Consider the following 20,276-nt stretch of genomic DNA (forward strand, 5'->3'; position numbering starts at 1 on the left):
AAGGGAAAAAAAAAAAAAAGGAAAAAAAAAAAAAAAAAAAAAAAAAAAAAAAAAAAAAAAAAAAAAACAAAAAAACAAAAAAACAAAAAAACAAAAAAAAACCCAAAAAACAACCAACCAAAAAACCTTTTCTGTGCATCCTTAAATGAAAGTCACTCACCCACTGGTAAACTGATCCAGTAGCATGTCCAATGCTAGTATCAAAATCTTGTGAAATGTTTTTAGGCAATCCTTTCTATCCAAAAAAATATTAGGAATTTAAAAAACAGTTCACATTACTAACCTTTATACAAAGGCTCAAGTGAAATTTCTTTTGCAGGTGTTTGCAGTAGACTAAATTATGAAGTTTCCAAAATATACAATGAAAGGGCACACAAGACTGGCAGTTTCTTTATTGAACATAGAAAATGTATAAAGTAGGATGTATGGAATAGATCAAAACTGCTAGACGATAAAACCTGAGTATCATTTAATAAGACTAAATCCATTTTCTGACAACTGAATGAATTGACCTAAAAACATCTCTCCTAAGAACTTAGTGGTCCGTTTAACCATTTGTTGAAAAATGCGAGAGAACTGCAGCTTTTACATTTCATACTGGATAGCACAATTCCACATAGTGTTTACTGTTTTCTGTTAGATAGCATCACATTGCTTATATTATCCCCATTCAAGCCTTAAGTTGAGTTTTATGTCAAAAATAAGTTGAAAGTGACACTAAAACATAAGAGGCCAAGAAGTAGGACAGGTCTTTTATTTGCTTCCTATTTGTATTAAGATAAGAAGCCTCAACCAGCAAGATGAGTTTGATTTCAAGCAGAGCTAAGACTAAGAGGAAACTACCCTCTGCCAAGGTAGATAAAATCAGCTGTCTGTCTCAGACTACTGCCAAAGTAGTACACACTGTCAAATTTGAGAAAAAGGACCCTCTCTACAAGCAGAATTAGTTTTACTTTAACTGTCACAAAACTTAGTGGCAGTAACATCAGGGATTTGCTTTAGTTCAGTTGACCTGCCCCAATTCTCACCTTCAAATCTAACAGATATAATAATTAAAAAAAAAAACAAAAAAACCAAAAAATTAAAAAACCAAAAAACTTTCTGACGATAGAAAACATACAGTACTAAGAACTAATAGCTCAATGGAAGACTGAAAAGCAGCATTCATTTTTATTGTAATATGGAATAGACTAAAAACTAAAGGAAGTCTGATCGAAACTCTTAGTTGAAGGCAGATTTTGACATTCTATATAAATTTACAAAATAGGATGTATGGGTGAGATTTGGTTAATTTCAGAAGGCACCTCAAGGCTAAAAGGCTTTTATAAATCTATAATCCTTTCATTGATCAAAAATACAACATTTTATTGCTGCTATTCAAATAGCAAACAAAAAGCTCGTCTTGTTCTTCAGTCTAACAAGGAATCCTCCCCCATTAAGCAAGATTAAATTACAGAAAATATAGAATAAAACTGAAGATGTCACAACTTTAGAAATACAGTGACTTTCCTTGTGTGCTTTCAAGTCAGTGAAATAGTGAAAGAAGAGTCACTTTTTGCCTTTGTGATGTTAATGAGCTGTAGACCACGGCAGTCACTCTCCCCTGGGCACTGCAGTACCATTTCATCCCAGCTGTGCCACCTGCAGCACTCTTAGGAGTAGAAGGTGAGGACACTCTGATGATTCCCACGAACGAGGAGGATTGGTGGCAGATCTTTAGAGAGAACTTCCAGCCAGGCCATGTACAGTGCACTGGAAACTGCCCCTTTCCGTGCCACTGGCAAGCTCCTGCAAGCCACAAGGGAAAGAAATTTCACTGAGCAGAAAAACCTGGCCAGGTACAAGTCAGATCGTAATAAGTATGACAGATGATTCTACAAAGATCTAAATGTTAAGTCAAATTTCCTGATCTTCTTAATTTTATTATTTTTATATTATTTTTACCCTCCTCAGAATTATTGGGTTGAAAGTTTGTGTCTGAAACATCACAGGCATTTACATATATTTCCTCTCAGTTTTGGCCTGTTAACACCATTTAATATTCAGGCAGCTTCATGCAGAATCCTCCTAAGCTGAGGACACTCTCCTCATCTTCAGCATTTTAAAATACAGCAGTATTTTAAAGAAACCTACAAAAAAATCCTACAACCTACAAAAAAATCTGCCTCTTCCTTGCTCACACTAAAAGCAATCCCCCAAAAAATCTGTGAGCAAGGTAATGACTTAATTTTATCTAGAGAGATCCTCTAGAAAAGGAACTCAAAGGAAGGACTTGAGAAAGAGGGGAGTAACTGCACAAAGGAGTAGAAAGAATTTGAGAATCCTGAGCTGCACCACAAATGTGCAGGTGATAACTAAAGCAGCATAATCAAAAGCACAACAATAAAAAGGGCATTTTTTTCATCAGCAGAATAGTGGCCACATACTAAATACAGTCAGCAATGAAATCTTGATTATGCCAAGGCAAACACTTGCTCCTGATCTATATTTATATTTTGAATCATAGCTCCATATCAATTCAGGTAACACCAAAAGTTAAAGTAATTTACTTACATGACAATTATGTTAGCTGTACTTGAATGTTCTTTCAGCAACTCGTTTAACCTGATCTGTCGGTAAGTCTGTAAATGAAATTAAATTTGTTAGGAACAGCTTTTGTTTAAAAACTACAAAAAGTTCTTTTAAAAAAATAAAGATACAACCAACTGGAATGAGTAATTAATAAAAAGCAGGTACGTCCATCTCAGTGTGAAAATTCCTCATTATCAAAAAACCTATGGCTGTAAGGCTGGGTAAAAAGCAAGCAGCAAGCTCAGAATGTGCAAGTAAACCAAGTGCTACCCTATTACAGGATGCCATTTCTTTTCTCATGCAAAGAAACACCTGAGAAGAAATACTTTTGTGTCTCTATGGTGCACAATAGCTTGGGAAAGATGCCAATCCCTTAACTGCTCCTCTGCACCACAAAGTGTTGTGGTGTTTTTTTAAAAATAATGAAGTAAAAAACATTATCTTGATTTAAATTTAAAAAAAAAAGTGACAAAGACCTTGCTGTAGAGGAAATTATTCTAAACTAACTGCAGAAATACTGTAGGAAAGCAGTCTGGACCCTGCTGATACTCAAATGCAGAACCTTTTTGCCTACAATGGTTTTAGATGCTACTTTTTATCTGCTATTCATAAAAAAATGCTACGAAAGAGAGAGAACAACAGGAATTAACTCATTGTTATCACAACCACAAATGAAGAAGGAGAAGGAAATTTTAACTGACATAACATTCTAAAAAAAAGCCAGAACCTTTGTTTTGTAAAGCTCAAGCTCATTATCTGTTATCCTCCATGGTTCATCCTCCTTCATTTTATCTGCAACTTCCTGTTCCTTATCATCCTCATGAAGTCGGAAGGGCTCTATCATTTCCTCAAAAGCTGCAATACTGAAAAGATTAAATGAACAAATATTAGAGCAAATAGGAGCTTTTATGTCAAAAATTATTTTCATGGTATCAGAAATTAAGTTTTATTGCTATGCCAATATGTACTCAAGTTTTTCTCCCCTGCCTGTTGCAGTTAGAACATCAAATCAGCTTTTTGCACACGCAGACGTTGTGATGCAGCAAACAACTCACCACACAATTCAAGCTTTACTCAGTTCAGAAATTTACCTCTGATTTTAAAAGCTGAACAGTACCATCCCTAAAAAGGGGACAGTAACTAGGAGAACTAACTAATGTTACAGTAAAAATCAGCTATCAAGTCTCATGCCATTGCTGTTCGGATTCTGGCTTTGATCTTTTTATTTTGTTTCTTTTATCTCTTTCCAGTACAGTCCAGGAGCCACATTCAAATGAAAAAAATACAGATACCTAACTTAGTCTTCCTGGTGCACTTGTAAGAATATAAATACTTTGGATTTACCACGACATTAGAGCAAGAACTTCAGAATAAAACCTTCTGAAGATCAAGGAGGAATTAATTTCTGCTGGAAAGAAGAACCCATGTTACCCTACTTTTTTACCTACATTTCCTCCAGGAAATACCCACATCAGAAACAAAACATCTTTACATGTACCCTTGGTGGTCTTTACTGTACAATGACTTCACCTTAATCAAAAGAAAGAAAACAAATGTGATCTGCTATTCTTTGGCTGAGCAAAAAGGAGATCTAATAATAACATTATTATACAGCACAGCACCTGCTGAAAATTAATCTTCCTCCTCATGGTTCCCAGCTGTTGTTAATACCTAAATGGTATTTAGAAATATTTTGGATATGTTGTGGGGATGTATCCACAGAGACAGAAAGTAAAATGCTCTCAGAAGTAATCCATGGATCACTTCTAATAAACAAAAATAATTCCACATGATTCCAGGATCTCAGCTGTGATGCATCAGACTTTACACCTTTCACAGCAACAGGCTCCTGGAAACTGCATATCCAAAAGCACCACAGTGACAGAAATATTTTGTTTTCCTTTCTTTTAGTTGCTCAATGTATTCTACACATTTAAGAAAAAAACTACTAAAAAGGGTACAAAAGAACTCACAATAACTTTAGCATTTAGCCAAATTCTAAAATAACACTTCCCAATTTCCATGGTGTATCAAGACTCTCAGAGATAAATGCATGCCCATATAAAAGATATTTTTACAACTTCAGCATACTCAAGAAGGCCTGAGGGGAAAGGGGGATAATGGCAAAGGAGGATATTTTTAGATCATACACATTCTGTTCTAAATTTGTGCTGAAAGCCATCTACAAGTAATGCTTTTTTGAACTTGAAAGTAAGAAATATCACGTGTATGATCATTCCTGTGTACACTGAAAGTCCAAGCAAGTTAAAAAAAGGAGAAGGAAAAAAAAAGAAAAACCCAAATCAGGCTATTTCAAGACCAAGCCTTCTTACACTAAACTAAGACATCATGAGGTTCAGATCATTTAAGTTTTGGTGAACATCTCTCTTAAAGAAGATTGCTCCAGATAATTCAGGTTTTTAGTGTTTTTTTTTTTTGTGTTTTTTTTGGTTTTTTTTTGTTTGTTTTTTTTTTTTTAACTTCATTTTTCTGAATTTATTATTACAATCTAAGACCAGAGACTAAAAAAAATACAGATTTCTATATTCTTGGACATGGGAGTTATTGTTAATTAATTTCCCACATTTTTGTGAAACACTGAATAACACATGATCTTCTGTACCATAACATACATAGGCAAGACTGAACTGCTCTAAAATGAAGACATCACAAATTCAATGAACAAACAAGATGTGTTTTGAGACTTACTTTTCTTTCTTTGGCTTAGTATTAATATCCCCAAGGACCATAATGTCTGAGAAGTCTATCCGAAATTTGCTGAGCAAAGTGGCCATCCTGCATCAGAAAAACAAGCCTTTATACATGATCATAGTTTAAATTATTTCACAGGTTAAACAGACTGGTAATAAAAACCACTGGCTTAGGAAACAGAAAAAAAGGCATCTTAAATGTAACAAAGACAAAAATCAAACTGATTTGGCACATGACTATAAATCAACAACATCCTTTGGAAAAAAAAAAAAACCAAACAGCTTTATGGCTTTAAATAAGAGAAGAGCTCTCTCTTGAAGATGATCTCAGAAAATATTTGGAAATAGTGTCAGATAATATTGCAGAAAAATTAGTTTGAGGTAACTCATTCAAAAACAATCAGGGGGAAAGAAGAACTTTTTTTCAGAAAGGCAACAGAATATAATCACCCCTCCAGCAAAGAACAACTGAAATAAGGCTAGTAGGAAGAGAAGTAATCCAATGTAACATGCTGTATCAGCATTTGAAATGGAATTTTTAAGGCAAACTTACGCTCTTCTGTCATGATCAATCCTGTTGATTTTTCCACCAATGAACACCCTGATCTTGCAGTCCTTCCACTTCTTCTTGGTTGTGATAAGGTAAGGAATCAACAGTGTCAAGCCTGTGATTTGAACAGAATTTCAGACAAATTTAGAAAATTTTACTTTGTTACATAGTACAGGTTTTGTATTAACTGGCAGGTATCTATTAACAACTAATCCAGAATTACTCCAATTTTTTTTTAATTAACATGTAAAGGTTTTCAATTATGAAACACATTACCTCCATCATCAAAGAGCCACCAGACGTCAATATTGCTCTTGCCTTGTTTCTTCTGGAACTGAGAACTGGCATCAAGAAGTCTTTGGTCAGCCACATTTAAAGGAGAGGATGAGCTCTTTGAATCTGGCAAAAACATATGGTGAAATTTTGGTTTTGAAGTGTTTTGCTTAATCACTCTGAAAATCATCAAATGCAACACTTAACATTGTGTGATATACCTACTTTTAAATTAAAATTTTCCTTTGCACCCCCCAACCCAGCTCCAAATTTTGATTGACTGGATATAAACTGAACTGGCTGTATTTATGGTGTCTAGAGACTCATAATTTCAGCAGCTGAAGTCTTTTAGCAGGCATCTGAGAAATAAAGGATGTGTGAGGTCCCTACGCAGGCATTTGCCTGGACTATTTAATTAACTTTGCTCCAGAGCTTTAGGCCATGCACTCTACCTCTTGCAAATGACAGAACTCCTCTAAAAATATGTAGGTAACTGATTTTACAAGTAAATGTCATGTCCTAAGAAATTCTCTTCTTAAATCCAGACTTATTTAAGCATGTGGCGAAATGAAAAGGTATTTATGCATACTAGGCCCTTTTGCAAAAAGTACTGTTTTGCATAACAAAGTTATTTGATTTACTGAGAACAAGACAATAACAGCATTTTCAGTTAGAATAATACAGATCCCATTTTTGAACTGCAGGAAAAAAAATCCCTAACCTCTTTCTCTTAATTAAAACCTCAATCTGATCAAGAGCCAGGAGTCTGACATTTGTCTCTGTCCTTATTTTATTAGGAATTTTTTAAATTTAGAGCACATCTGTGATTGATTTACATTAACATACTACTTTATTGCATACTGGGACTTCTTCCAAACTGCCATCTTGTGCTTCAAGATATAATCTCACTTTCCATTATTAAAACACAAAAGATTCTAGCTGCTGAAATTACGAAGAAAATGTCAAAACAGATGAATTGAAGTTAAGGCAAAAATACCTGATTGATTAACTCAGAACAAGTCAGTGAAAACTGCTCAGTTAATTTCTCAAAATGCTGATTTGAAAGACTAGTTTGCATTATTTCAACATGTTCATCTCACTGGGTAGCTGCACTAAGCCTTAATTCTGAGGATATTGAACTATTTCCAAATAACAGAGCAACAACCATGACTTTGGAAGGTACACAGACAAACTGAGAGCACTTCCACTACACCATCAGATGCTGTTTCCTGAGAAAGCAGAAAGGTCATGAATACATTCAAACATTACTTTACAAAAATAGATTTTTAGTTTTTTTTTCTTTTAATTCCTACACTTATGCACAATCCTTTCTCAGTAGCAACTTCTTCTGGGAATTTCCACAACGTTGCTTTTTTTTTTTTTCCACAGCCTAGTCCCTATGGATGAAGCACATTCTAAAGCAGATATGAAGAAACAAATAAACATTGCATGGTTGGTGTTTTCCTCTCTGGTACTTAGGTGTAGAAAGAATTACAAAAGGAAAACTAAAATCAACAATGTGAAAGAATGATTTAACACAAAAAGATGGAAAATGCCTGCCTTTATTCAACAGTGGTTGTGTTGGAGTCTTTCCATCCTCATCCTCCTCTGGAAGGTTTTTAAAGACACAAAATAACAAGGTTAATTTCCTTTGTGATATTAATGAAAACAATACAAATGTAAATGAAAAAAAATAGAAAATAAAGATGTGAAATGAAGCAGGGTTTTTTTGCACAGAGAAAAAGCACACAAATGCAGTCTACCAAATCCTAAGATTCATTCCTACTTCTAAAAAGTTATATATACCTCCACTACCCATCTAACTATTAAGACTTTTGCTTTGTAAGAAAAGAATAAAGTTGTTCATTGTCATGTCAAAGTATCTTGAATGATTTCTATCTGTTAACATGCACATGATATTCTAGTCTGAGATGAAAAAAAACTCCATAAATTTAGCAGCCTTCCCATCACTCAAAACATACAGATGTGGGCCACAATCCTCCAGCACTTCTGACTGTCCCTCAAACTCAGTAACAAAACCAAGAAAATCCATTGTAAATCATTGCCTACCAGCTGGTTTATTTAGGGGACTAAACACAAATATTTATGTTACATAAAATAAAGATCCGACAAAAAGTACTTAAGAGATCAGACATCAACATCTATAAAATCATAACACTTCTATTCCACAGACAAAAAAAATCCCCTAAATAATCCCTGGGCAAAGAGAGAGAGAGAGAAGGAATGAAAGAGTGAGAATTCAAGGTTCATTGCCAACTAGCAGTTACCTTTGCGTGGAGTGGGAGTTCTTTCACTGGACGATGGAGCAAAAGCTATGGAAGTGTCTGTCTCAGACTTCTTGCTATAATCCACTTTTACTATGACATCCTTGGCGCAGGGAGACTTCTCTTGGGATGACAGCAAATCTTTGTGAAAGCAAAACACCTATTAGAAACCACTCAATTGTTACACATAGCATCAAGAGAGGTATGTTCCTATACTGAGCCGGGCTTAAAATTAATTTCATGCTGCTGCAACTGTTAGACCACAGCAAAGAGGGCAGGAGGGGGGAAAATCAACAAAAAAAAATTCTGTAAACTTCCTCAGAGCACAAAGAGGCTCTTCCCCTGAGCAGAGCTGTCATTTTCTGCTCCTTTCCCAGGCTGTGGTGCTGATTGCAACCACACCTCCTAAAAACAGAGCTAGGTAACACTGTGGAACTACAACTAGAAAATGGAAAAAAAAAAAAAAAAAGACTTAGTGAAATGTTTTCTGTTTCTGCTTTTAAATCCAAGAGGAAGATGAGCCTTAGGCATGGCACAGACCACGTGTGTCCATGTCACTGCCAAGCCTTTTTTTCCAAGTTTGGCTTCTGTGGAGCAGCTGTCAGAGCTGAAGCAAACTCACACAGACCCCACTGGGTACCAAGATCCTGCTGACACCTCGGTGTTACATTCCCAGTTTTCTCAGCAGTGCTGTTTCCACACTGCAGGTTCACTCCTTGCCATTTCTAACACTCCTCTGCCCTCCTGCACATGGTGACAGGCTCCCTGACTCTCTCCAAATACTGAAACATTCATCTGTTCAGTGAAGGAACCTCCTTTTTCAGGGGGGATGCCCCTCCTTGTGTCATTTCTCCTCATGGCAGCAGCATTGTATGGAGCAAGCCACAAAAAAATTGCACATTATCAAATCAGGGCAGCTGCACCAAAGCTCACAAGCTTGGAACTGAACTAAGATGACACCATTCCACTTAAGAACACTACTCAGAAAGCATAACCAAGTCTTCTACAGAGAAAACCTTTCCAAATTTGAATCAGAGTCCCTAAACTAGTCTGCGTAGGGGTTGGCAACACACACCAAACTCAATGGCATTCCTGCACAGTGCAGTATTTGTTGTGGTTTTACAATTCCTGGGCTTGAGCCCCAAAGATTTGATGCCAACTTGCCAGCATCACTAATTAGTTTCAGGAAGTAGCAGATCTTCTGGAAGATCTTCTCTCTGGATGCAGCTGTATACAATTTGCAAATACAAAAATGTGAAACACAGAAAATCCAAGTTCTGCTGCTGAGCATGGGTTACTATCTTACAGTTCAGATTTACTAATTTCACTGAATCTTATTGTACCACAGCAGTGGTGTTTTCTTCCTTTTTTTACTGAGCTTTAGTATTTTCAGAACGCAGTTTTAGAAGGGAATTAGAACAGCAAATTCACCTGATGGAACAAAGTCATACCTTGGCCCTGAAGGTGAGAAATGTCCAGGCCCTCCTTGAGGCGAATGACAACTACACCATACTGAACATCAAAGGCATCACTAAACAAAATGGACAAAATTAAAGTGTTTTAAAGCTTTTTCTTTCCCAAATGAAAAATGCACCCTCCCTGAACAAATTCTATTGATTAAGCACTGCCTTTGGAAGTCCCAAATTATAAATTTGTTTTAGAACGTCTGTTTCAATTCCAAAACATTAACTGAGCATCATTTTAGGAAAAAGAATATTTAGAAAGGATACCTATTCCTTCTACTCCCTCTCTCCACTATGTAAACAGTGATTAAATCAGTGTGAATACATCACTCAAGTTCTGCACACACAGTAAGATCCACCAAGAAATATAGATATTTATCTCCATGCATCAAAAAAGGGATTTGAGTAGATCTTTTTGATCTGAGGACTAAAGATTTCTGACATCTCTCCAAAATGTTTGGGTATTAAAAACACCTAAGATGATGCAATTTAGTATCAAATTAGCTGTAAGTTAGCTGTAATGTGCCTAGTCCCATTACATCTGATAAAGGTGAAACTCACTCCAGTCAAAAATAAAGGAGAACTTCATTACTAGAAAAGAGCAAAAACCCTGAATAAATTGCTGAGTAAAAGTGCAATAAAACTGGTAACAACCACACCCCCAAAATATAAGACAAGAAAAAAGATGAACTTAACCATGTCATACCATTTGCATTACTCATAAACCACCAACCTTCACAAATAAATACCTTGTTCAATACAAAAAACCATAAATCAGAGAACTCCCTCCATATCATTTCCACAGAGAGAAATTTTTCAGGATTTCACTAATTAAACACTTTCCTTTAAAAGTAGTAAGAGTTAATTAGAAACGTTTGAAGTATCAATATATTCTATAAGTGCAAGAAGAATTAAGAAAAATTGAGAAAATTGAGGCTGATTTAACATTTGTTTTGTCTATTAGTGAACATTTTAATTTCATTATTTAAAGTGTTAGATTTGTGGAGATTAGATGTGTTTCTATTTTGTGTGCTTCAGAAACTTTTAGTTTTCCAGAAATACATTTGACCTGCAATTACCTCCTGAGGTTTCTTTAGGGATGTGGAGAACCACATGACTTGCTGACCTTGACAGATCTTCCTGCAAAAGCCATCCCAAAATAAAATAGAAAAAAAAAGTAAAAACTAACCAATGTGTTTCCTTATTTTTCCACTGTATTTGGTGCTCCTGCTTTTCTGTGAAAGACCTAGGTGAGGTGATTTTTTTTGGTCCTTTCCTAATATCTGCCTGTCTAAGCCTTAAGCCCCATTCTCTCTCTCTTTTAAAAGCATGGAAAATGAGAAATACAAGACACAAAGCAAGTGGGTTAACCAGCACTTCAGTTGAACACAAAAACCTCTCCCTGTAAGTAAAATAAGCATTTTTTTCCCTTAAGTGTTTGAGTAGCAGCACAAGTTACTTTTACTAAATTTTTCAGCCACAACTGGTCTGCCTTTCAGTACTGTCAAGTTACTCTGGGATTTCCCTTCTCTTCTCCTTTCTGTATTAGCCTGGGTGTCAGTGCTCTGTATCTTGTGAGTAAAGTGTTTCTACTCCTTTTCAGCCAACAGCTCTCAAACCTCAGACCTCTGCCACAACTCTTTTTTGAGGCAGAAAGTTATTATGGAGATTTCTAATCTTCTTAAAATATACAGATTTGCTTATTAATTTCCATATCAGAAAAATCCCAAGGTGCTCAAGACAGCTGAATGTAAAATCTAGATCCACTTGAAAGAGACTTCATGTAACTAAGAACTTTCTTACTAGCACACTGAAATGGAACATAGCAGCTAAAACTTTGTATTTTCTACTTACTGGAATAAATTGATGTAGGTTTCAACATCTCTCATATCACCCTGTCTCCAGTTTTTCTTAAATCCAACGACAAGGGTGTTAGGTCTCATTCTACCCAAACCAGCAGCCTAAGAAGAACAAGAAGTATTTTATAAAAAAATATGTTACTGACACAACTAAAGGTTCTGTTTTCTGCTTAAGAGAATAGTAAAGTACTTTTCATCAAAGCTTTAAGACCTTTAATTCCTTTTAATTCCTTTGCAAAAGGAATGCACCTCAAAGTATAAAGCCCCTTCTGATTTTGACGTGCATCTTCAGCACTTTAACAATTTTTTTTAAATACCTGCATTAAGTATTGTCCTCCATCCCTCAAGTCCTCTGCATGCACTGGTGCATAGAAAGCTTTCATCTTGTTTTTAATTAGCCACCGCTGATATTTAGCCAAATCAGTTGACAGTTCCTTCATGGCTTGCCTCCGAGGACCCTTTCAACAGAAGGAAATAATAAGAGGGGAGGGAACAAGAATTAGGAATATGAGTAATGGGAGTAAAAAAGCCCCTCCCAATTTTTTAGTCACTGCTAGAAACCAATTCAAATTCCGAGAACCTCAAAACATGCTTTCACACTATCAGGAACACCCCAAACCACAAAATACCAGGCATTATCAGCAGCAAAAACTGAAAAACTTTTACCATCTTTAGGAAGAGGGTTGCTCAGACTTTAGCAATCTTGTTCCTGCAGAGCACAACCCTCTTCCCCAGGGGGTGGGCATCAGCTTATCCTCCAAAGCATTAACATAGTTTTAAAAAAAAAAGGGCTTTGTAAAAAAATGTACACAGATGTAGGATGACTTAATACTACACTTTATGGGACTCTTTGTATCCTGCAGTCAAAGTCACCTCCTCTTTAAATATTTCCTTTGTGTTATTTCTGTCAGGGTGAATCTTTTGTGTTCCTCCTAGACATCAAAATGCAGAATACAGGACAAGGAATAATCAAGAACGCAGCAGCCCAGTTTTTGCAGAAGGACACAGCCTCAACCAAATGGGCAAAGATACTGAAGAATGAGGCAGTGCCACCCTTCCTGTAGGAAAGTAATTTTAAGTAGGGAAAGGATATGCTCTCAAAAAAATCTTCAGAGTTGCTTTCCTACAAGAAGGATGACACCACCTTATTCTTTTTGTATAGCCCTACTTTTAAAAGGCAGTGATTACATCTGTGATATCTCCCAGGCAGTACTCCGTTTGTCCCTTCATATTCACTGAAATATTAAGTTTATATAGACAGAAATTAAAAGCTTTTTAAGACAGAGTATGTGAACTGCATTGAGCTGATTTGCTTTAATCTGTTCATTAGATCAGAAAGCAAGTCATGCTTGGTAAGTGTAATAAATTTAAACACATTTAAAAGTAATCCATGTTTTTATCCAAAACCTTCCAGGTGTGTCACCAGCATGCTCAGCTTGGTGTCAGCTGCAAACCTGCTGAGAGTGGCCCTGCTCTCCCTGCCCATGTCACCTATGAAGACCCCCAGCCCCAGAACAAAGCCCTGAGGGAGACCACTCATCACCAGCCTCCAGCTGGACATGGAAACACTGACCACAACTCCCTGGCTGTGTCCATCCAGCCAACTCCTCCTCCACTCAATCCCACACCCTTCAAACCCAGGTCTCTTCAGTTTGGAGATGCCAGTGTCACACAGGACTGTGCTGAAGGCCTTGCAGAACTCTGGGTAGGTGAGACGTGCCAGTCTTGGACTACATCTCTTATTCACACACTTGTTTAAACATTCTTAGTGATGTGACACAAGTTCAGCTTTCAGATAAGAAGCAAAACTACAATTCCAGTGTGGTAAAATGCATTTATCTAAGTTTATCAGAGATGCCACAGCCTCTCTGTAGCTAAATGGAAGCTTTGGTATAGATCACTGTATGACAGCCATGGTAAATCTCAACAAAACTCATGACAAGCTGATTCTGAAGAAAAGTTACTTGAAAATTGCTTCCTTCCCACCATCACAAAACCACTCAAGTTTGCCATGTAAGACACTAAGCAGTAAGAACTGTTAGAATTATATCCTTGCAGAACCTCTGCAAAAACATCCTCACTTTATATTCAGACAAAAACACCCAAGGATACTTAGTGAAATATCAGAGGCTGGTCAGAAAGGGAAGAGGAAACATCTGATAAATTAATCTGATAACTGAAGGAATAAAAAGCTACTTGGAAGGTTAAAAGCAATTTTTGCATTGGCTACACTGATATTGACCTCCCTGCTCAAGAAGGTTTCTTTTCTCCCGGGCTTTTTAAGAACTCTGGAAGGGAATCAATATCCCAATGTTCACTTCAATTAGAAGTAAAAGGTCCTTCAGCATTTAAGCATCAAATTATCAAAGGTACTGATTTTTTACAAATTTTTCCCCATAGTACACCTAACTGGCATAGTGATGACCCATACATTAGCAAAACTTACCAGTAAATCTCTTCATGCACTTTTATATGTCTAATGATGCTTTCATTAAAAAAAAAAAAACCCAAAACAAATAGATGAACCAAAACTTAAACATGAGCCAGAAACAAAGTCAAACAGGTTAAAAAAACCAAACCAAACCCCAAAGCAGAGAGAAGAAAAACACCACCAAGGTAACTTTGTAAAGAAAAGACAAAACAAACTTACCATATGTACATGGCCACAGATCATCAAGCCCACATTCTTGGTAAAAGCATGGACAAGGTGAAGCAAAGCTGGACGTGCATTTGGAGCACCTGTCATAATTAAGCACTGAGGTCTAGAATTTTGAGGGGGAAAAAAGAAGACTGGAATTAAAATTAGTCTGGAGCTCTGGGGCTTTTTTATTAACAGAAAAGTTTCTTCCAAATATTAGCCATAACAACATATTCATCATGTAAATTTAATAACCTCATCCACTTTTGTAAGACTATGTTAAATTAAGAAAAGATCAGTTGTTACCCAACTGTCAGCAGATCTATGACTAACTGCATAAAAATTCAGTAATCCCATTAAATCTGAAAATCTACACATTTAAAAAGCTGCAGAACAGATTTTAGACAAGACTAGGTCAGAGGGATTAAGTTTTCCTTCCCCACTGGTAAAGGACACCCCTTGCATTTTGTAGTTTATATTCTTCTATATCCAGCAGAAATAATGGAATCATCTGCTGATTTTTACTTTACCTTCCTTCTGAAGGCAGAGCCAACCTAGTGCAACTAAGTCAAAGACAACTTTAAAATCAATTTTGAAAGAGGAAGTGTCCAAACTTCAGAAGTCATTACAGGAGATCACTTTTCATCATCATCATAATTAATAGGTGATACCACAAGAATCCCCTAAAGTAATCTCTCAATCTCTTTAGCTGCTCCATTTCTTTTTCATGGGTGCTCTGTTGAAAACTGTGCTGCTGCCAGGTTCTCCATAACCTCAGAGGACGGCACCTTTACTAATAATCCCACCTAATCTGTAATTCCATTTACTTGGATGAATCACAGGAGATGAACATGGAAACCTTGACAGCACGCCTCGTGACAGCAGCTTAGTGAACACAGAATTTTCTGTCTTTAAGCGTTACCTGAAGTTTTTCACGTGATCTTCCACTCCTGAGAGCCGAATGGAATGCTGCAGAGCATTCAGGTAAGTCAAGGCTTGAGTTGAGGATCCCCAGTTCACATCTGTTCAAAGATTTGAAGTTCCAATGTGTTATTTACAGTTGTCTGTTGTAAAGCTACACGATCACAAAATGAATGCTGGACACTGACTAAACCCACAGATTTAAGCTACACCTTGCTACACTTCATACAATACTAGTCAACAAACCCTACAGCTTAACAGGCAATAATTATATTTAAAGATAACATTTTTGTAGAAGTTTAAGCAAAAAAGTTATTGAAGGGAGTAACTGGCTTTTTTAATCTCCATATTTCAAAGACCACAACAACTTCATAGTCAAAAGAATACCACTTGAGGAAAAAATGCTCTGCTGAGTTATTTTATACCACAGCAAAGAAAAAACTGAGTCTCAAAGCATCACCTAAACAAATTCACATACTTTCAGTGGAAAACTGCTAGATTAAGCAGATCCTTTCAGATTATTATTTTTATGAGGAAAAGGGAGACTCCACTATCATCTTTTTCCTCCCATACACATCTCTTGATAGCCAGAATGAATTTACCATTTTCCATATGCACCTTTTCCTCCAATTATCATTTGGACATTTATGCCTAAGTGGCATCTTCATAATTTGGGAGGAAGGGGAACACCAATTACTACACAGGAAAAATTCAATTTAATTACAACTAACAAGGCTGAAAGAGAAATTTAATCTAGTGGTCCAAACAGAAAGAAGTAGCTGGGGTTCTTCCCTGCCAAGGCCATAATTTTTTCCCTTCTTTCCCCTCTCCACAACCAAAAGAAGTCCCTGTACATACCTGGTTTCTTGTAAGTGACATAGATGTAAAGCCCAAGGACTATTACATAGGTTAGAAGTGCTGCCCACCAGTTAATAACAAACATTACAATGCAGCACAGAATAGCTCCAATGAGAGAAATCCACATATTGTAGTATTTGAAAGCAGGCCGCCAACCTAGTTAAAATAAAATTTGGGAGGGTAGAAAAAAAAGAGGGGGAAAATTAATTTAAATTAAAAATTTAAAAGAAGCACTGCACTTTTTTCCCTTCCTCTGGTATTCTGCATCCATTACAAGTAAACGTCTGACTTTCAGTGCTGTACAAAATGCAGACTGGCACATTTATGCTTTCCATTTTCCAACACCTTTCAAATGAATTTGCAGCTTTCTCACACAGATATGTAAATGCTCCTATTTTTTTCCCCTAAAAGCATAGCTCAGAAGGGAAGTTTGAGGATGCTTGTCCCAGTATGTCTATTGAACCAGGTTGCCTGACATTCTATTTTTCCTTGCAAGGTAAAAAAGCATAAATCATCTCATAGCTCAGTTTCTTACATACTACTGGTTTTAGTTGTGCATTTTTACTGTTTTCACATAGAAGTTCTCACTACCTGAAAAGGAGAGGTATATCCAAACAGAACTCTGGTATATCCAATTACTGGACTGCCAGTGTTTTACATTTTTTGCCACAAGTTTATAAAAAATCAGGTATACACACCTCCACAAATATATCCAAGATTAACAAATGTATTAAATATAGAGTTAAATTAAAGTTAGGACTGTTGTGCAAACTGTTATACTCCCCTCTGAGAAGAAAAATAATAAATCTACCCATTCAGTAACTTAAGAAGCTTTTAGGGGAGTTACTCCAGTACAACTGCATGTGGACTGGGAATAATGTACATCTGTTTTGCAGGTACCAGGTTTTGGCTTATTCCTGTAGTTTAACCCAGACTAAAAACTATAAAAATGGGGCAATACCACCAGCAATTCCTGTTTCTTCTTGTGTAAAAGACAAAACACATTAACAGAAACTGAAGACAACAAAAGGTGGTTTGCCAGCACCGGCTACTGAATTAGCAAAAACACTTTCTTCCCAAGTTTCTGAATAAACTGAATTATCTTGTGTTCCCTCAGCAAAAATGACAAAATTAGCAGCCCCCAAGCCCGACTGAATTCATCCAGTTCTCAAAATTTCAGAAGACCCATGAATACAACATATTAAGCTTTTAATGCCATGAGTAGTTCCTACCTGGAGATTTTGCAAGAGAAGCATGGAATACAGAGAAGTTAATCAAGGCATATGAGGCCAAGAAGAAATTAGAAATAATTGGAGCAATGACATTCAGTTCAGCTGTAAAATGAAAAACAAAAAAAAAGAAAGCAAGCCGTTATCAAAGGTATCACCCAACGCTTTTGAAGACTACAGTGAAAAAATTCTGCTGCAAAGAATCTTATTTTTTTATATACTCTAAGGAAATGCAGTTTACCCTTTTTGCTGACAGAACTATTTACTAAGTTATCTTTTTAACAGTTAGGAAGTGTAGCTTTCAGTTTGAAAAATATAAGCACTACCAAGTCTTGAAGCACTACCTAGTTTTTCAAGATCACTAATTGAGCAAATTTCATTCCCAGCAGGGCTTGAATCAAACAGTGCACTAACACACTGGGTTCTGAAGAATTCCAGCAGATTTAAATATTATAGACCAACTCCATCACAACAGTGATGCTTACATCCCATTCAGTAAGAGGGAAAAACCTGATGCTCTCTCCTTTCCTTGAGGCAGCATAGTACAAAACATTTTTGTGTATTCTCGCCATCATTAAAAAAAAAAAAAGAGAGAAAAAAAAAAGTGATCAAAATGCAGAATGTGCCATCCTAGTCTGCAAGTTTCTAGCTGCAATCAAGCTTCCAGTCGGCATGGCTCAGCTGGGACTCCAAGGGTGTATCTCTGCCTCAAGCAGATGTGGAGGAAGGAGGACAGAGAAAACTGGGAAAAGAAGTTAAAAGCACTGGCACAGGACTCATAGATGGACACAGCACAATTAGTTTGCCACCTACAGAGAACACGTGTAATTAATTATACCTAGAGAACCTTTAGCAACAGCAGTGCCAGCACTCAGCTCTACTATTTGTAACTTAACAGAAAGAACATTTTAAATGATATTGCTCATGCAAGTTTGTATTTTACTGAAGCTGTCATTATTAAAAATCTGAAATAAACTTTTCATATTTACAGGATGTTAACACTGTCTCAGGCAAAGGACATATTTCTATTGACTGATAGCACCTAAAGACAGATACCTATGATTAAAAAGAGAAGTGCAGTTAAAATTTACTGCAGCTCTTGACAAGAGCTGTATCTAGGAGATAGGAGAAAGTAAGCCTCAAAATAACCAGATTTAGAATGCTGGCTTAGAATTAAGCTGTGTATTAGATCTCTAGGACCCTGTCATCAAGTCCACAACATGCTTTAGAATGCTTTCTAAAGGACAAAAGGTGATTGAGATTTACTAAAATTTCAAACTAACCGATCAGTATGAATCCAAGAGCAATTAAAAATGTTAGAATGTATCCTCTCAGTGGTTCATTGTTCTTCCCATAGCCTTTAGCAAACATCTGAAATCCTGGATAAATGTTGTCTTTACACAAAGCCTAAGGGGAAAAATTAAAAATAAAAAAAAACAACAACAAAACATCAAGAGTCAACATGCATTTTGCTCATGCCATCTCCCATTGCATACTATCTTTCTGAATACTTCCTGATAGTTTATAACCACCATGGACTAATTGTATTCTCAACTGTCTCTGCATCTTGACATTTTGCATTTCTGCTGTTCTATCCTTCAGTAATACCCACCTACAAGAAGTAGATTTGCTCTCCTGTAAGTAGCTGTCTATAGTACTTGACTACTGTCTTACAATCACAAGAAGTCTTTTCTTACAGATTGTATTTTCTCAGGAAGTGGAAACTTTGCCCAATATACACACTAGCTCTCTGCATCAATACAACCGACCCCCCACTTAACTTTTTTTAACCCAAATTAAGACAGAGAAGGAGATTCCATAGTTAAAGAGAAGATCAAGCTAAATATGCTCAGGAACCCCAACAAACAGTAACAAACTGTTCTCCCATTCTAAACAACAGGTAAATATTAGAACAATCCACTGATGTAATCTGATATGGATAATGATGGCATTATGTCAGAGTCCCCTTCCCAAAATCATGACTCAAAATTGATTGTTCTTCAAAATATTACTGTTTTCTTCCCTTACTTACCTGGAAGATCTTAGGGGCACTCACAAGAGATGCTAATGCAGATGACAGGGTGGCTGAGAAAATACCTGCAGAAATCAGTGGTGCAAATCCTGATACCATGCTCATGACCTGAAAAACAAAATAATTTTTAAAAAATATGTAAAAAACTACACTACACAAACAGAAAAAAAAAATACTATGCACTCCTCACTTAAAAGCTGTCTGAATATCATGTATTCATATAAATGAATGAACTAGAGACAGATCAGGGAATATAAATGCATCCTGATTTCAGGACAAGAGATGGTGGCTTTTCACACAATATAATTTGAAGCTCACATTATCAAGAGCAAAAGTCTTCATGGGCTCATAAGAAGATGAAAAGGAAGTAATGGAAGAAGAAATACTTCAGAATGTGTTACATAGTCCAACTAACCTACTGCTGACTAACATGGTCTCAGAAACCCCAAGTGATCAAACATGTGGTAACCGCTTTTCCCGGAATCTCCATCATTTTAAGTTAGGATTTTTTTCCCTAGTCAAAACCAGAAGATCAAGACAAACTTGCTTCCTATCTCCCCAAGATCAAATCCCTGCACATCTCTGTAATCTCAGTGACAGAAATCAAATGTAAGCTGGGTGAGTAATGAGCTGGTACCTTCCAGTACCTCAAGGGGCCTCAAAAAAGAGGGAGATTATAAAAAGTGAATGCCACCCCTGTCCATGGCATGTGGATTGGAAGATCATCTTTAAGGTCCCTTTCAACCTAAACCACTCTATGACTCCACTTTTCTACACATTATTTCTGTACCATTGTTGCATGCAACTTAGCATCTATCATGTGATTTAAAATACACAAGTGTGTAATTAAAAAATGTTCACAGTTTAATAGAATACTTTTCTTTAT

The 20,276-nt window shown here is 36.4% G+C and overlaps 1 protein-coding gene across 2 annotated transcripts in view; it reads right to left on the reverse strand.

Annotated features, from left to right (window-relative positions):
* Nucleotides 1-377: 377 nt before the first annotated feature.
* Nucleotides 378-20,276, reverse strand: part of SLC12A2 (solute carrier family 12 member 2) — a 50,823-nt gene continuing 30,924 nt past the window's right edge. Inside the window, exons 11-27 of one of the 2 annotated variants that reach the window (XM_041464258.1) lie at nucleotides 19,391-19,498; nucleotides 18,642-18,765; nucleotides 17,362-17,463; nucleotides 16,130-16,285; nucleotides 15,273-15,372; nucleotides 14,363-14,474; nucleotides 12,030-12,170; nucleotides 11,708-11,814; nucleotides 9,842-9,921; nucleotides 8,394-8,531; nucleotides 7,666-7,713; nucleotides 6,109-6,231; nucleotides 5,836-5,947; nucleotides 5,281-5,367; nucleotides 3,299-3,434; nucleotides 2,554-2,621; nucleotides 378-1,788 (exon numbers count right to left, since the gene is read on the reverse strand). In XM_041464258.1, coding sequence (XP_041320192.1) covers nucleotides 1,653-1,788; nucleotides 2,554-2,621; nucleotides 3,299-3,434; nucleotides 5,281-5,367; nucleotides 5,836-5,947; nucleotides 6,109-6,231; nucleotides 7,666-7,713; nucleotides 8,394-8,531; nucleotides 9,842-9,921; nucleotides 11,708-11,814; nucleotides 12,030-12,170; nucleotides 14,363-14,474; nucleotides 15,273-15,372; nucleotides 16,130-16,285; nucleotides 17,362-17,463; nucleotides 18,642-18,765; nucleotides 19,391-19,498 — 1,878 coding nt within the window. In that variant the 3' untranslated portion in view covers nucleotides 378-1,652. The remainder of the gene's footprint in view (nucleotides 1,789-2,553; nucleotides 2,622-3,298; nucleotides 3,435-5,280; nucleotides 5,368-5,835; nucleotides 5,948-6,108; nucleotides 6,232-7,665; nucleotides 7,714-8,393; nucleotides 8,532-9,841; nucleotides 9,922-11,707; nucleotides 11,815-12,029; nucleotides 12,171-14,362; nucleotides 14,475-15,272; nucleotides 15,373-16,129; nucleotides 16,286-17,361; nucleotides 17,464-18,641; nucleotides 18,766-19,390; nucleotides 19,499-20,276) is intronic. The other variant, XM_041464259.1, reaches the window with a different exon arrangement.

The sequence above is a fragment of the Pyrgilauda ruficollis genome, unplaced genomic scaffold (assembly GCF_017590135.1).
Source record: "Pyrgilauda ruficollis isolate IOZ18807 unplaced genomic scaffold, ASM1759013v1 scaffold177, whole genome shotgun sequence".
NCBI lineage: Eukaryota > Metazoa > Chordata > Aves > Passeriformes > Passeridae > Pyrgilauda > Pyrgilauda ruficollis.